At 47.1% G+C, this 18134-nt stretch overlaps 1 protein-coding gene across 6 annotated transcripts in view; it reads right to left on the bottom strand.

The window, feature by feature from the left end:
• The window catches only part of NFATC2 (nuclear factor of activated T cells 2), a 161320-nt gene that overhangs the window by 104497 nt on the left and 38689 nt on the right, over nucleotides 1-18134 (bottom strand). For all 6 annotated transcript variants that reach the window (XM_060120465.1, XM_060120464.1, XM_060120462.1 and 3 more), the window contains one exon: nucleotides 16983-17154. In XM_060120465.1, coding sequence (XP_059976448.1) covers nucleotides 16983-17154 — 172 coding nt within the window. The remainder of the gene's footprint in view (nucleotides 1-16982; nucleotides 17155-18134) is intronic.

Genomic DNA, 18134 nt, shown 5'->3' with positions numbered 1-18134 from the left:
GCACAGGAGCCCACGTTCGGACGCCCCCCTCCCCCCGCCTTGGGCATCCACTCTGAGCCCAGTTCTTGCAGCTCCTTCCCCCCGCTTGGCCCTCGTCCCCGTCCCCGTTGCTCCAGGGGCAGGACGGGCTGTGGAGGGTATATCGGAACAGGAAGAAGATGGGGTGAGATCTGGGAGGCGGCCTGTGTGGGCAGGGCACTTGGGACACAATAAACAAGCCTGTTGCCTTGTTCGGAGCAGGACCCCAGGACCCCCGATCCCAGCGCAGCCCTAAAAGCATGAGTTCAAAGTTAAAGTTAGACACACGCAAAGCTGCAGCCCCCAGGGGAACTCGGAGCTCAACAACAATCCTCTCTTTGACTGAAAACCACAAGGAAACACCCACGGCATACTTCTTGATTAAAAAAGGAAAGTGAAAAATAAGGTTTTTTTTTTCTTCTTCTTAATCATTCTAAAACTAACTTGTGCCCATTCCATCAAGTCACGACTTCTGTTTGCCGCAGGCAAGGCCAAGTCACGTTGGGCAAAGAGACGAGGGGCCGCGGAAGCCTGGGCATGTCCCAGTGCTCTGAATTGGTCCTTCTTAATTGTATTTCCTTCCTTCATTTCCTTTAGCACAGGAAAGCCACCGAGGGGCCGCCCGTGTCAGCACACCCGTCACCCCAACTCCCTGGGCACTGTTCATCCAAGGGGCCAAGGCAAACCGGGGCTCACTAACACCTGCGAGGCACAGCGGTGACACTCAGCCAATGCTCATGCACAGATCAAGTGCCTCTAAGTGACAGGCACTGTGCCTGGGACTGGGATGGAGCAGAAATGGAGGGCTGATGGGGGGATAAGTGGGAGGGCGGGATGGAAGGAAGAATATATCAGGCTATGAAAAAAAAAACACCGTAAGTAAAATGGGAGGGGATGGCAGAGGAAAGGGTAGCTATTTGGATAGAAGAATCAGGGAAAGCTTCCTTGCAGTGACAATTAAAGAGAGACTTGAGTGAAGCAGAGAAGAGGGCTGTGTGGATATCTGGGAATGTGAATAGCAAGTGCAAAGGCCCTGAGGCAGGAGCCCGCTTGGAGAGTTTGAAGAACAGTGAGAGGCCAGGAGAGTGAAAGTGGAGTGAGTGAGGAAGAGCAGAGAGGCAGGCAGGGACCAGACGACGCAGGGCCTTGCAGTCCATGGTAAGGAGTCTGTGTGTACTGGGTGAGAGGGGAGACCCAGGAGGATTCAGAACAAGGGAGTGCTGTGGACCCATTCACAGCTCAAACAGATCCTCCGGCTGCTGTGTGGGGAGCAGACTGGGCAAGTGGAGCTAGGGAAACCAGTTAGGAAGCTACAGCTGTCCCCCCAGACAAGGGAAGATGACAGCTCAGCCCCAGGAGGCAGAGGGAAGGTGGTAAGATATGGTTTAGCCAGGGGCCACCAAAGTATCAGCATCACCCTCCCCGGCACAGATACACAGACCTGTAACAAATGCCAACAGGTAAACAGGATGCACATAAAAGTTCACAAAGCAAAGAGAAGTGCGTGAGAAGGAGAAAAAGATCAGAAATCTGAAATGGTTCCACTTACTACCTGCATTAAGCCTTACCCTGGGCAAGCCACACATTTCTTGGAGGCTCAGTTTTCTCATTAGAACAGGACCCAATTCATAGGGTAACTATGGGTAATGCAAGCTGGTACTTAATGTCTGGCATGTTGTACATGCTTGATAAAAAATACATTCCTAACCTCTGCTTTCAACAGTCTGAGTGGCGGCTCTGCCAATTTAGTCACTGTGTAATCTTTATAATTCACATAATTTAGTCACTGTGTAATCTTTATAATTCACATCATCTCTCTGAGCCTCCATCTGATAAACGCATACCAATGATGACGGGACCTACCTCAAGTCCTCAGCGTGAGATTGTATGAGACATTGGCTTAGCAAAAAGTCTGGCCCTCAGTAAAACAGTAACTGAAGCCTTCAATAAAATGGTAGCTGAAGCCCTCAGTAAAATGGCATGAATCTGACACACCAGTCCTTCAGCTAGATGATTTCTAAGTCTCCTTCTAGCTCAATCATCCCCAAACTCTAAACAAGCCAGCTTCAAGTCCATGAATGAGTCAACCCTGGAGGTAGGAAATGATGCAAGTGAAGGCAGGCCAAGGTGAAGAGAAGCTGGAACTCCCACCTCTAAGTGAACAGAACTAAACGCAGGCACTTCTACTCAGGTGATACCTATTAATCTGAGTCACAGAATCGTGTAAGTTTAGTGGTGGGAGGAGCTTACGGAGCACCCTTGTTTTGGAGCTGAGGCTCCCACAACTCAGAGAGAAGAAGTGTGTGGGCTGAGGTTGCACAGCCAGGCAAAGGCAGAGGTGGAAGCTGACAAGGCTCCCGGCGCTGTCCCAGCCAGTCTGGTTGGTTAGAGGGTAGGAAGGAGAAAACAACAAAAACCCCATCTGCAAGGAAGAAAACAACTGAGTCGGGATGTCTGTTAAACTAGCAGAAATGCCTTTCTTGCCATCAAGAGTTAAATTCAAATGGCTTAAAGGGCCAGGTAATGTAAATGAACTGAGCGGCCAGTGCAAAGACAGACGAATGGCCCTCATCTAAAGACATTCACACTCAGATTTTTTCTCTTTTTAAGAAGTATACCACCAGGGCCACTGCTAAGATGCCTGGCACTTTTGTACAAATTAGGAGAAGACACCTCTTCCTCTACACCCTTAGAAGGCATGTGTCAGAACACTGTCTTGATAAATATGCAAATGTGAATGGAGCCCTCATGATATGCAGTGCTCTTGTGCAGTGCACTGCCTGTGCGACTGTACCCAATGACACACAGAAGACTTCCCTGGGCTGCGAGTTGGGGACCTCTGTCTACATTCCATGGTCATATAAAAGGCACTGAAATGCCACAGCAAAGGTCATGTGAGAAAAAAAAAAAAAACATGTTCACTGTCAATACCTAACTCCTAATCAGAACTCACCTCTGAACTGAGGTCCAAAATGGACACCAAGAAAGCTCCCGCCTCAGTGCCTTTGCGTTAGCGATTCCCTCTCCTACAGCACTTTCCCTCAAGACAGTGACACAGCTTACTCTCTCACTGCACTCAAAATTCTGGTTAAATGTCGTCTCTTCAGAAACTTCTTCCCTAAATAGCATCCTCACCACCTCACAATCATCTTCCATCCTCCCATCCTGCCTTATTTTTCTTCTTATGGCTTTTTACCAACACTAGGTTTACTGGTTTGTTGTATATCTCCCTCCACCAGAACACCAGCTCCGTGAGAACATGGGATTTTGTCTGTTCTGTTCACTATTCTATCTCCGTCTCCAGTCAGCAAACTTTTCCCATAATGGACAAGACAGTAAACATTTTAGGCTTTGCAGGCCACACAGTGTCTGTCGCAAGGACTCAACTCTGCCAACGTAGCACAAAGGCAGCCACCGACAATATGTAAATAAATGGCGTGGCTTTGTTCCAATAAAACTTTATTTAGAAAGGCAGGTGGCGGGCCGGACTTGGATGGCATCGTTTGTTGACCCCTGTCCTAGAATAATGTGCTCCAGACTCCAATATGCACACAAATCACCAAGGTATCTTGTAAAAGGCAGATTCCGACTTGGCAGACTGTGAAGCCTGGGATTCTGCATTTTGAACAAGCCCCAGGGGAGGTCTGTGCTGCTAGCCCGTGGACCAAACTGGGTGGGGAGCACCCAGCACAGGGCCTGGCATGTGGTGGAAGCACAATCTGTATTTGTTGAATAAATAAGAGATAAGCGGAAAACCACTCAATCCTACTCCACCCACTTCTTGCTACTTTGTAACCATGGCATCCTGCCCTTGCTGATACCATCCATTGCTTTTATCCTCAATGTATCATTTTCTGATGGAGAGAGAAAGGATACAGGCATAGACGGGGGATACAGCCAGTGTATGCTGATGGATTATTTTACATCATTACGCCCGGGGTCAGGTAAAGCCAAGGCTTAACAAACATTTACTTGAGGCAGGTTCCAAAAATTGTATTCCTTAGACCAGTATGTACAGTTTTATAATAAATGTCAAATTAGGAAGATGGGATTCCTTTAACAGAAACCTAAGTTTCAAGGGGAGAGGTCAATTTGGTTAAATAAACGATGCCAAGAAGATCATCTCAGCTTCACTTCCTGTTTGGAAAATCACAATGCGATGCCTTTTTAAGCTCCACAGTAATAACCGCTTTGATCGTTTATAGGGAATTTCAAATGTGCCGGGCATTCTGCCCACGATGATGCCCATGATGATGGCGATGACAACAATACATCCAACCACAGGGACAGACACAAACCCTCTCCTGAAGGACACTCAGCAAACCGGTGACGCTGGGGCCTCAGGGAGAAGAGGTGGTCGCTGGGGACTGAGGAGGGAGGCCGGTCTTGCCCTGCGCATCTCTTGTATCTTTCAAATTCTGCAGCATGTGAATGCATTTCCTTCCCCGAAGTTAAACTATAAAAGAAACCAGAGCAGCCTGCACTTGGCACTGTCTTTTACACACATGCTCATCTCCTAGATCCTAAAAGAGAAGTAACTTTCGGTACAATTTGCCGTTGGGGACCTTGAGGCCCCAGGAGGTCAGATAATCCTTGTTCACAGCCACACCACTAGTGTGATAAGAACAACTCAGGCTGAAGGACAAGGATGGCCAGGTAGGTCCCATGACCAGCTCAGCACAGGTGGCATCATGGTTTGCATTTGCGAGCCAAACCCTCTGGAGATGCTGAGGTCTCAGAGCCCAAGCGCAGGCTACACTGGCCTCCCTGGGCTCTTAGGCTCCAGGCCTCACACCAGGACATGCTCAGGAGTGTCCACAGAGGCCCACAGTCCATGCCCCCCACCAGGTCGCACAGCCCCACAGGCCGGCTATTGTTCTGCACCTGGGAGGGGCCTGCTGGCTGCTGTGGCCAAACCCTGGGAGGGAAGGAAGGCAGATGGAGGAGAGGGGAGCAGGCAGACAGCAATGGACGGCATGAGCCTGAGCACCCTGACAAGGGAAGAATTTGCCTTGATGGCTCAAATAGACTACATTTATTTCCTGAATTTTTCAAAATACCTAAGCAACAACAGAAGCCCCTAGGCACAACCTGGAAAATTATCTTAGGATCATCAAAGATTTCTACTTCTTCTTTGTGGCCGAACTAGTTAAGTGTGCAGGCTTTGGAGCTAGATGCTCTAGGTCAATTCATGGCTCACCCACTTCCTGTGTGACCTTAGGTAAGTTACTAAACTTCTCTGTGCCTCCAAGTATTGCCTGGAAATCAAGGTAGTATTATATCCACTTATACATGGAAGGCACATAAAGCAATTCCCAACCTTACTTGGAGCTTGGTAAATGCTATTTTCCCCCTAATGTCATGAAAATAACCTGATACAGACTCAACTAAGGAGGGGTGGGGGCAGGAGATGGGTACTATGAGCTTAAGTGTACAAGCATGAGGAAAAGACTGAAAGGAAAACGCTGAAGCAATGACACTAGTTCTCTCCAGGTGACAAAGGGTGCTGTTTGGTTTCTTATATTTTTCTGTATTTTTTAAACAGTGAATACATACTAAGACAAGAAAAATAATTGAATAAAAATTACATATATATGTGTGTATCTTATGCAAAGATACACACATATATATAGTGTCTATATATATGCATGTGTATATTTACATATATATGTATCTATTTATATATATATATATAATCTATATATGCAAGTCTGTGTGTGTGTATATATATATATATATATATATATATATATATATATACACACACACACATATACATCCATACAAACTTTTTCAAACCTGTGTCAGAATGTTCAGAATCAGCCACCCCTAGGTAGTGGGCCTGAGGACCATACACAGCAGGGGAAACAGTTTGGCCAAGGAGGCCAACAGCTGTGCTTTTAAATTCAGCTCCACCACGTGTGGGCTACATGACCCTGAGCGAGTCCTCTGACCTCATCCAGGGCACGTGTCACTAATTTATGGGCACTCGTATCATCCTATCATCATTATCTAGCTCATGTCCATCCCAACTCCGGGATGACAGCATGAAATCCAAACTTCCACGTGAGAACAAAGGCTCCCTTTTTTTATCCTAACAGGATGGTGCGGAGGAAAATAAACAATACCAGGAAAGAGTGACAACGCACATACATGGAGTGCTTGGTGCAAGCCAGGCCCCGTTCTATGCACTTTCCCACCTTAAGTCTTTTATCTTTACAAAGACCCTAGGAATTGCCCCCTCTGCTGAGTGGTGTGACCTTGAGCTTCAGTTTCCTCATCTGTAAATGGGGTTAATAAGAGCACCATGACCTCCTACAACTGGCACACAGGGGAAGCTTGGTCAGGGTCACTAGTGCTGACCTCTGCTGAGTGGTGTGACCTTGAGCCTCAGTTTCCTCATCTGTAAATGGGGTTAATAATAGCATCATGACCTCCTACAACTGGCACACAGGGGAAGCTTGGTCAGGGTCACTAGTGACCACATGCTCCCTGGGGAAGGCACTCAACACCGCTGAGCCTCATTCACAGAGCCGGGGCTGCAAGCCTGCCTGAGCTTGTGACGTGCTTGTCACATAGCAAGTGCTCGATAAACAGATGCAATTATGGGCAGAGTCAGCCCACAGTTTTCCAGGAGGCTCAGAACAAGCCACCTTTACCTCCACGCTGTCTCCCAGGATCCAGAGAATGGCTCTGCCGCTATCACAGAGGGAACAGGGCCCGTGTGAGGAGCCATCACCTCCCCTCTCTCCCGGGGCATGTTGGAGCTAGCTGGTACTTACAATCCACCTCTAGCAGATGCCTCCTTTCTCACAGGACCAGAGACAGTCTTTGTTTCTCCCAAGGTCCCTCAGTGAAGAAAGTGAAGGCCATGATGGGACCTGGATGCCCAGTGCTGGGTCCAGGGCTCAAATCACACCACCAGCCGGGTGCTGCCCAAAGATGCTACAGAGGAGCCTTGCATGAGCCCTGTCCCATCTTACCCTCATGTTAAGCCCCAACTGGACCTCTCTGTGCTGGGGCTTGATGCAGAGCCGGCTGGGAGCAGGTGATGGATGAATGAATAGGTGCATGGAAAGATGAGAAGCCAGAAGCTAAAAGCCAAAGTCAGGGCTCCAGTGCTTACTGTCTGCCTGACTTTAGGTAAGTGACATTAGCTTCCCCCCTGCCTCTTTATCCATCTGTACAAGGGGAATAATAGCACCAACTCACTGAGTGGTTGCAAGGATGAAATAGTATCACGTATATAACAAACGATGTGTAAATAAACAACCCTCAATGTGTAAATAAAGTGCCCTAAGTTAGTCTCAGATGTGGTGAACTCAACCAGAAAAAACCTGAACGGGCACCAGGATGTAATCTTAGGCTATCAGAGCTTAAAATACCCCAGATCCATGTCAATCTCTCTCTCAACCAAAGAACATCAGCAGATTAAAAGACCACTTTGTGGGACTTCTCTGGTGGTCCAGGGGTTAAGACTTCGCCTTCCAATGCAGGGGATGTGGGTTTGATCCCTGGTTGGAGAGCTAAGATCCCACATGCCGTGGGGCCATAAAAACCAAAACGAAAAACAGAAGCAATATTGTAACAAATTCAATAAAGACTTTTAAAATAGTCCATGTCAACAACAACAAAAAATCTTTAAAAAAAAAAATCCTACTTTGTACCCAAGATCATGCGGGGCACTTTTGCTTAGAATCCTAACAACTCTTAACAAAACAGAACAAAAATCTGAAAGATGTAGTTCTTTACTCTTTTCTAAGTGAAGAAACTGCAGCCCAGCCAGTTATCCAGCGTGCCAAAGCTAATGAAGGCTAGGACTGCCTTGCTCCAAACAACCTGCTCTTTCTGCTACCAAAAGGCAGCACAGATTGATGGTTCAGTGGGGGCTCTGGCTTTAAACCTCCTATGTCCAAATCAAAGCCACCGCTCACCAGCTGGGTGACATCAGCCAAGTTGCTTAACCTCTCTGTGTCCCAATTTCCTTGTCTGTAAAATGAGAGTAATTCTACCACCTGCACTCCATAGCATCGCTGCAAAGATTAAGTAGGTCACTAAGGAAAGTACATGGTAGGTGCGGGGTAAGTGCACTTGTGTCATCGTTACGTCACAGTGCCTGGCCCATAAGAGGAATCCAAAATTTTGTTTATAGAACAAATGAAGTTTCCTCTCTATGCTCCCACTGGTTGCCAGACACACTGCAAGCCTCAGACTTAATCTCTCTTTTTGGAACAATTATTCCTCCAAGATTCTGGAAATTTTCTGTTTTCTGCTTACACTGGGGGCGGCAGGGGGCAATGTTTGACGCTCATTCATGATAATTTATATTCTCCTGTGAGCTGAAAGCACCTCTTGCTTCCCTCGGTGTGTTTCTGACGTGCAGACGTGTTAGCACACGGCACCATCCAACCCTGCACTTCCTCATCCCTCCACACCTGTACCTGTGCAGGCTCCGCCCCCCGACACCCTCTCTTCTGCACCTGGCTCACCCCTGGAGGCCAGCACCCATCTCCACGCTTTTACAAGGCCTCCGTGACCACTCCAGCCTCAGCCAAGGTCACACGCCAGGGCTACACCTGGCCCGCAGATGCACTTGGTTTGGACTGTACTCTTTTAAAAGATGTTCTAATTAATGGCCAGTGTTATCATCAAGAGACTGGTATAGACAAAGAGAGCGTAGTGAGGATGGGTCCTCCTGAAGTCGGCCTCAGCATCCCCCCCACCACCCCATCCTCACCTTTAAAGGAAAAGGCTGGGTCAAGCCAGCCCTAGATGTCTTCCCTCTGAAAACAGGAGAATCTCAGTGTGATGGGCAGGGCTGCTCAACCCTGGGCACTCCGGCCTCCCCCAAGACTACAACCACTCACGTGCCTCCCGCCCATAACCGATCTCTCAAAAAATCCAGTTTGCTTGACTTTCAGAATATACCCAGAGTCCAACCATCTCTCATGCCCTCCACTCCCCAGTCCTGGTCCAGCCACAGTCCTGTCTCGCCTGGACCACTGCAGCAGCTCCTAGCCCATCTCCGTGCTCCTTCCCCCAGGCCCCCGGCGGCCTGTCCTCATCAGCAAGGCAGCCAGAGGGATCCTGCTGAAACCTAGGTCAGACCCGGTCTTCCTGGCTCCCACCTTGCTGCGAGTGAAAGTATTCGACGTCCAAGGCCCAAGTGTGCCCATCCTCTTTCCCCTGGGCCTCCACCCCCTCCTCCTCTGCCCTGACTCAGCCTGCCCTTCCCACGCAGGCCCCCTCTCTGCTCCCAGACCACACCCAGGGTGGCCCTGGCTGTCCAGGCCGCCGTGAGCACTCAGCCCCAGAGACCCGGACCTTTTAGTCCTTCAGCTCCTCCTTGGCTCCAATGCTACCTGCTCAGGAAGGCCCATCTGACCACACCCAATTCCCCTCGCCCTGGCAGCTCTTCCCATAGTATTTACCACCTTCCAACGTACTACTGAATTTTCCTATTTATTAGATTTATTGTTTATCTCACAGCAGCCAGAACGTCAGCGCCACGGGGGCAGGAATCTCTGTCTGTTTTGTTCACGGCTGCCTTCCCAGCACCTGGAAGAGTGCCAAGCACCTAGAAGGCGCTGGGTGAGTAATTCGAACAAACGAATGAATGAGCAAAATGCACCCCGATGACCTCAGAACACGTGCTCGTCCTCTGAAGCTCGAGGGTCACTGTTTCACTCCTCTTCTTTCCTTCTGCAGAAGGTCTCATCGAACCTCTGTAGTTCTAAGCAAACACAGCAGCCCTGATCAAGACAAATTAGCATCTGCAAGACCTGCTTCCTGTTTCATGGAGCCAGCCTCACCGAGCACAAAATTTTATTAGTCAGTGGAAGCCAACACGCCCAGCCAATTGCCAGAGAAGCGCGGCTCCCTGTCACGACTCCAGTTTCGCCTGGTCAGGAGGAAACCCCATCTGGCTTCTTTCTCCCCTGTCTTAGATATAATTTAAAGTGAGTCGCAGAGAGTACAAAAGCCAAAATCCAACAGGATGAAAATCACTGTCCCGTAATCTGTTTTACGAGATGAAAGCTCGGAGACTTTACTAGCCTCCTCCAGAATGGGAAGGCGGTAACCTGGACAGGTGCGCCCCGGCCCCCCACTCTTCTCTCTGCAAAGCTCATTACTGTTCCCCAGGATGAAATCGAGATCAGGTTTCTGCATCTGCAAGGAATTTCTCCTAAAGGAACTGCCCATGTTTTCTCCATATGTCTGAACATCTGTTTGAAAGAATCAGGAGTATTGTCTTTGGAGGTGTGTGCTGTGGTTAAACAATCTCAGATTTTGACTACTTTATAACGAAAAGGATGGCCTTCCAATCCTTCTTTCAGTTGAAAACACGTCCCAGAGAGTGGTAAGAATAACGTTTATTGAAAGCCCCGGCACAAAGATGGATGAGGAAAATAACGAAGTGTCCTCTACCGGGAATTTCTATGCAGGATTATGGTTAAAGGGTCTGGAAGCAGCCAGGGAAAGGATTAAATGACAGTGGCATTATACAGGCAACTCTCAGCTGGGGTATTATGAGATCCCATAAGCTGAAGAGCTATGGAAACGCTTAAAGCCCAACCTTGCAAAGCTGCCTTTGAATGGCAGTTTTGTCCACCGAAGGACCACTGCTTCCTGTCCTGAAACAGAACGAGGAAATGATGGCAGGGTTCCACCAAAAGGCATGTGGCTCTTTCAAGGTCAATCAAGTGGTTCCCTTTCTCTGATCCCTACAGGTCAAAGTCACGTCAAAGAACGAAGATTCCCAGGCTCCTCAGAAAAAACCATAAACTTGCTCTAGTTCCACAGGATTTAGAGCTTTATAGGAGAAATGTCCAGGGTCTGGCTGCAAACCAAGCTCCTTCCCTAACTGGACAATTCTTAGAAATCGTATAAACATAGGCTCTCTCCTACCTCCCTTCTACTGATAACCCTTAACGTAGCACAGTCCTTATTAATCCCCAGAGGCTGTGAACTTGAGGGTATTTGCCTTGAGCTAAATCTAACTCAAACTTTGATTTAGTAGCCAAAATATAAAAGTCAGAAATTTTACATAAAAATTCAGATTCCTAGCTCCCCTTAATAAAAACTGTGAAACCCGGCAACTTTGGTTCCCACATGGCATAACCAAGGGGCGCTGAGTACCAGCTGCCTCCTTCAGAGAAGGGACATACTGTGCTGTGCCCTACTCCCCACCACTCCCTATTGCTCCCTGCTTGGCCAAGGCAGTCATTTCCTTCTTTCGTCTGGCTCCCACGAGCGCTCAGTTTGTAATCTTGTTCCTGCAATCACTTCTTTGGTCCTCTCCTTAGTCCACTGCTTCTAGAGTGATGCAGCTTGTTATTGAGGGTATGTGAAATAAATCCTTACGAGTGGATGTGCACTGAGCCCTGTAGTGATGGCCTGAGCATTAGAAAGTCTAGGACTCTGCTTCTGAGCTCCAGACTCATATACCCAACTGCCTAGTTGCCGTCATTGCTTGGATGCCCCACAAGCCCTTCCTAATTCCCTCACCCCAAACTGAACTCGTGATCTTCCCCTAGGAAAATGACTGCCTCCTCAGGTCTTCCCACGTGGCATATGACAACACCCTCTACCCAGGCGCTCCTTCACCCCCCGACACCTAAGCCAGCACCAAGTCCCGAAGCTCACACCTTGGAATCCATCCCCTCCCCTCCCAATGCCACCTCCCAGTCCTCACCACCTTGACCTTCCAGCCGGCACTGCCACAGCCTATCAAATTCCCCTCCCCGCTTCCTCCCGTAGAGAAGCCCACTCCTTAGAGGGACGCGCAAGTGATCCCAAAAATATTAAATCAGAATCATCTTCCTCCCCTCTCAAAACTCAGCACTCCCTTCCCCTCGCCCTGAAATAAAACCCAAGTTCCTCATCTTGGCTTATGAGTCCTGCCAACCATGACCCTCCAAGCTAAACTCGAGTGACACTGGCCCTCCTTCGGCTCCACAGACACACCAAGTTCTTCCCTGCCTCAGGACCTCCGTGTGTGCCGTGCCTGTGCATGGAACACTCTCCCACCACCACCAAAAGAGACAGAGACAGAGACAGACAGAGGAAGGGCAACATTCCTCTCTTTGCTGGCTCAATCATCTGCTCCAGGCCCCAGCTGGTAAGTCACCTCCTCAGAGGGATCCTCCCTCTAAAGCAGGTCATCCAAGTAGTACTTTCCGGGCACGGTTTGTTTTGTCAAAGCACTTACCACCACCTCCCGCCCCAAGCTGTGAATCCAACAGACGAACTCCTAATCAGCTGTCACGTCCTACCTTGGAGTCCAGGTGTCATCCCAGATGGCCCTCGTCTGGCCTCCCTGACACACCCACATCTCAGCAACGGTCACACCAACCATCCTGGTCTACTTGACATATCCGGTGCCCCTTGAACTACATCAGGGCAGGGACTGCATCCATCCCATCCATCATTACATTACTGGCGCCTAGCACAGCGCCTGGCACACAGCAAGCCCTTGACAAAATGTTCACCGAATGAATGAGTCATGAGATCTGAAAAGTATTTAAGGTTTGGAACAAACTTTCTTCCAAGATCAAGTGACATTCAAGAGAGAGGGAAGAAAAAAGAAAGAAAAACAGCTGAACACGGCATATGCTTAAGATATGAAATTTTACATGTAAAGAAAGAGAATGAAATGGTCATGTACTCATTTTATTTTCATATAAAGAGGAGCATAAAACCACTAGGCATGCAAAAAAAAAAAAGTGAAGTTTTATAGTGTGACAAATAAAAGAGAGAAAGGTGAGGACCAATCATCAAGGGGGGAAAAGTGAGCCATGGTACGGTACAGAAATAGAAACAGATGGAGAGATGAGAGAGACAGAGATCAAGAAAGAAACCGGCAGAAGCATCTAGGCAAGGTACAAAACAGGGCTTCGCTGCTCTTCTGGGAATGAAAGGGCAACCCTCCAGATTTCGAAAGGGGTTTTCGCACCTACTTAAAGGTTAAGAGCCCTTGTCTTCTTAGAGTCCCCTCTCTCTTCATTTTTCAAAGAAGTTTTTAAAAAACTGACTTCCTATGTTAAAAATCAGGGGTTAGCACATCTCGTTTTGAAGAGAACCCAGTCTATTCAAATGATTTTTTTTTTTTAAAGACTTCACTTTGTGTCTTCTGAGGATATGGCTACAGATTTTTAAGTCATACGTTGAGTTTTCAAAGTTACGAACAAGAAGAGGGGCGGATCCTGGGGAGCTGTTGGAATAAGGGGTGTGAACATCAAGCACAGTGTAGCGGGCATCCTCGGAACTGCACGTCCAGCCCATTCCCTTCTCTGGAACTTTCCATGGCCCCAGCCCCTGATGAATGGGTGAGCAGAGCCTTGCACTGCACATGGTCTGACCTCTCTGGCCAAGCTAACTGGACCAGAGGGTGGCACCCTTCCCCCCAACCAGGGCCAATTAGAATCTCCCTGAGGGTCAGGACTTGGGCTCCAACGAGCTGGTGAGGGGCTAGAACAGGGACAGCATAGAAAATCGATAGGCAGGAGGGCCTGGTGGGCATTGCACCACCAGGACTTCCCTGCCTGGTGAGAATGAGGCGGCAGAGAAAGCTGGTCTGCAGAGTGACGTGGAAGACGAGGAAAGTTGTACAACAGGCAAAGCCAGACACCTGAATCCAAATCCTGAGTCCACCATTCAAGAGCTGTGATCTTGAACAAGTTCCTTGACATCTCCTTGACCTAACTGTAACTGCTTCTTAGGGCTTTTTTGAGGATTAAATAAGTTAACACAGACGGCACTTGGAGTAGGATCTGACATGCGGTAAATGCTCACTAAGTGTTAACTATTATTAGCATCATCTTGCTGAACTGTAAGTTCACGACGGTGAGGGTTTCTGGCTGGTTCGTTCACACCACATCCCAGAACCTAGAACCATGCCTGGTACAAAGCAGTGCTCAACAAACGTTTGTTGAATAATCAGAGAACAAAGACACCACATAGCCCCGAAAGGATAGACACCATGGACAGAGCCTCCTAAAGCTTCTCCTTGTTTCTTTCCTGCTTTTCCCATCTCAGGGTAAAAGCCTAACTCTCCCCCATGGCTACTCAGGCCCTGCCCGCTCGGGCCCCCTCCTCTCTCTCTCTGGCCCTTCATAGTCTGGTTCCATTGGCTTCCTCAGGGTCCGCTGACACAGTTTGCTTCCTTCCGCCTCTAAGCATTTGCACATACTGTTCCCTCTATGCATCATCCTCCGCCCAAGTCTCTTCTTCAAGGAAGTCTTACCAGGGAAATCCTCCCCCCTCTACACTGGCTCCTCCATTTTACACGCCTAGAGCCTCATGCACGTTTCCTTCCTGCCACTTGCCACAATTTGTAATTTTATCATTTGCATGATTATTTAGTCAATAACTTTATACCCCCTAGATCATGAGCTCCATAGAGAAGCTAATCACCACTTCTCTTTCAGTCTTCATTTTATCTCAGCATCAAGCACAGTATATTGCAAAAGGTAGGTGGTCAACAAATACTTGCAGAACGAATCCACTTGTTGAATGGATTGACTGAGCAAAGAAATAAATCTTGGACTCATGACCATGAGTCCAGGTTCTTCTTGAGCTGAATCTCCTGACCTGATGATATGTTACCCCAGTAGCCTCCCCATATAATCCCCTTTTTCTAATCTGCTTTGAATGAGTTTCTCTCTCTGTTACAACCAAAGGCTTTGACTCCAGCACACACTGACACCACCTCCAGGCCAAGAGGTTCCCATCCTAGAGCAGATAAGCCTTGATCAATAATGATATGAAGCCTTTCTTTTCCAAAAATCAGTGTTCAAGCATGAGTAAATAGTACCAGACCAGCCCTACCACCATAAACAACTATAAAATAGGACAAAAGTTGATAAGTCAATTGCTTTCAGGCACTAGACAGCAGGCAGCATAAGACTGTGGTCCTTGAGAGAAAGGAAACATAGGAGGTGAGCCCATGTTCACAGCAGCTCTCTGCCTGGCGACAGTTTCCCTCCCACATGCAAGGAGTGGAGTTCAAGCAGAACACAGTGGGCCTGCTCAGTTGGGGAGACAGAGTTCAGGGTCCCAGGCTGTAGAAGCAGCTAGGATCTGTGGGTAAAGCATCAGAGAGGAGGAAGGTGCTAGGGGAGCTCCTCAAGTCCTTGGCCAAGGGCTGGGCTGTGTAAGCCCAGGGAAAGAATGGGCAGAGTTTATCAGACAGAGGCAGCTATGATGTAAAAAGGGAAACAGAGAGTCTAGAGGTTGAGCAGGCTGGAGTATTGGAATTCCAGCCCACCAGAGAGGAGTGACCTCCCCACGAAGCATCCCAAAAGACTAGGCCTTAAGAGTAAGGTCATGCCTTAGAGTAAGGGCTACTTTAGACCTGCCCTAACATGGTCTAAAACCTAGCCTCAACTAGATCCACAAAAGAAGGAATTTGATGGCTAACCCCATGAACCTGAAGGGCATGGGGAATACCTTGGGCTTTCCACAGGTCTACCTTAACAAAGGGTAAAATCAAGCCTATAAAAGTTCAATGTGGTCAGCCAGTAACTGAACTACCTTTAGAGGAAGATAACAAAATCAAGAGTCTCTACAATGTCCAGTACACATCATCATCACAATGTCAGTATACAGTCAACAATTACTAGACATGCAAAGAAATAGTAAAATGTGACTTGTAGTAAATGAAAAGCAGCAACAAATGGAAACAAAATCCCCAAAAGGCTGTCATGTTAGATTTAGAAAAAGCAACTGCCAGGATTTATAAGTTCCTAATATTATCATTAAAGTCCTTAACCAGGTATAAACACTCAAAGCTACCTGTGAAGATTTTAGGGTTAGGGGTTTGTATGTTTGTTTTTTGTCTGACTTGTACTTGCGTCATGTAGTTTCAAGGGATGCTCAAGAATCTGCCTTTTTAACAACTACTCTAAAGGGTTTTGATGCACCATCAGATTCTTATCATAGAATACTTTTACTTTGAGGCAAATTTAAAAGAGTTAAATTAATTTAAATGTATTAAAGGGCTGGTTAATTGAGTTGGTTGGTGGGCACCAGTCAGCAGTTCCTGGTTAGCCAGACTATACAATCAAGAATATTTCAACTCACTATTTTGGAGGAAAAAAACAGTTCTCTACTTATTTTGAAAAAAAAATCTGAGGTTAAATCAAAAGCCACAGACATAAAAGATAATGATTGTGCTTCCTTGGTGGCGCAGTGATTGAGAGTCCGCCTGCCGATGCTGGGGACACAGGTTCGTGCCCCGGTCCGGGAAGATCCCACATGCCGCAGAGCGGCTGGGCCCGTGAGCCATGGCCGCTGAGCCTGCGCGTCCGGAGCCTGTGCTCCGCAACGGGAGAGGCCACAACAGTGAGAGGCCCGCGTACCACAAAAAAAAAAAAAAAAAAAGATAATGATTAAGGAAAAACCAGGAGGAAATGCTCAGAGTATAATGTAAAGTGAAAAAAAATCAAAGTACAAACTACTATAACATCAAGTATACAAATGTACAGTGACAGACATTGCCATGTTTATGAATAGAAAAAAGGCAACAGGAAATATATCAAAATGCTAATAATAGTTATTTTAGGTATTTGACTCTGTGTAGTTTTAACTTTTCCCCACTTTTCAATATATTGATTTTCCTCAATGGACTCTCATCTGAAATTTAAACACAAAATAATGGCTTCAGAAACCTTCAATACAGAAACCTCTGCAAAACTCTAGTGATCTCTCAATCAGAAGAGAAGAAAGAAGAAGCGTGAGCATGAATATCACTTCTATCCTTATCCAGCTCAGTAAGACTTTTGTCTATGGCTTCTGAGTAGCTGGATTAGCTTCTGATTCTCAGTCTCAAATTTCCCATCCCTCAGAGGAATAAGAGGCTAAGACACATACCTCAACCTAATAAGCACCAAGCAGTAGCTCAGCAGAAGTAAATCACCCAGTGATAAATGAGGACGCAAAAGGAAGAGAACTCAAGGCCATACCTGAACCACAGGGTGGCCGCCGGTCGGAGCTTTGACAGCCCCTCGGCTGCCTTCTGTCTCGTAGTGCGCTCGGTGATGTGGCTTGGGCTGCACCTCGATCCTCAGCTCATAGGAGCCTGACTGGTGAGAGAGTGGCCACTCAAGTGGTGGGAGGGATGCAGTCACTGGGATGCTGAAGGAGGAAACAGAATCAGTCATGTGTACAATAAATCATATCCTGTCAACCTGTACAATAAACATAAATGGTCCCTTTTCTGAAAATCATGTCCAGTGGGCATATGATAATGTTGGCTGTTGGGAGGCACACATTTCTCAGACATGATAGGTAGGGCTCTTCACAAGGTAGAGATCTTTTTCATTCTCTTTCTTTGTTTTCTCTTCCATCTTGATGAAGACAGAATGACTGACATCTCAGTTTATGAAGCTAAGTTCATATGATTGTTCCAGCATGTTCTGAACCACTGTAACTTCTTTTCCTCTGGAAATTTTGAAGAATATCACCTCTCACCTCTAAAGAACATCCCTTATCCAGGATGTTTGTCTTTTCCAAAGGAGTAAGTGTGGAAGAAGGAACACTGAAATAGAAATCAGGGGCCCCACTGTGTCACTAACTTGCCATGTAACATTAGGTATGCAACTTCATCTTTCTTATCCTCAGTATCCTGTAACCACAAATGGACTAGATGACATCTGAGAGTTTTTCTAGCTCTTATTTCTATGTCTGATGTCTCAATTAAAAGTAAATTTAGGGAGAGGCCATTCCCAGTCACAATCATTACTTCTTGGGTCAAGTGTAGAACATCTAACCACAGAGAGGTGTCTGGTTTTGGTATGGATGAGCCAAACCACTCAGATTTCCTACAATTAAATGAGGAGTAAAGGTCAAGAGCATGACTGGAATTACACACCCAAGTTCAAGTCCCAGCTCCACCTCTAACTACCTGTGTGACTTAGAGCAAATGCCTCTATCTCCCTAGGCCTTAGTCTCCTTCAACTGCGAAATGGGGATACTGAGATCATATAAAGAGCTGAAGCACAATAACTGCTCAATAAATATTAGCTATAATTATTTTTTCATGTAATATAGTATATATTTCAAATAAATAGTTACTTCCTGTAGACGATCTGACTACAGTATTAATGGTATTGGAT

Source organism: Mesoplodon densirostris, chromosome 16 (assembly GCF_025265405.1).
Source record: "Mesoplodon densirostris isolate mMesDen1 chromosome 16, mMesDen1 primary haplotype, whole genome shotgun sequence".
NCBI classification, from domain to species: domain Eukaryota; kingdom Metazoa; phylum Chordata; class Mammalia; order Artiodactyla; family Ziphiidae; genus Mesoplodon; species Mesoplodon densirostris.
This window is presented reverse-complemented; position numbering and strand designations above follow the sequence as displayed.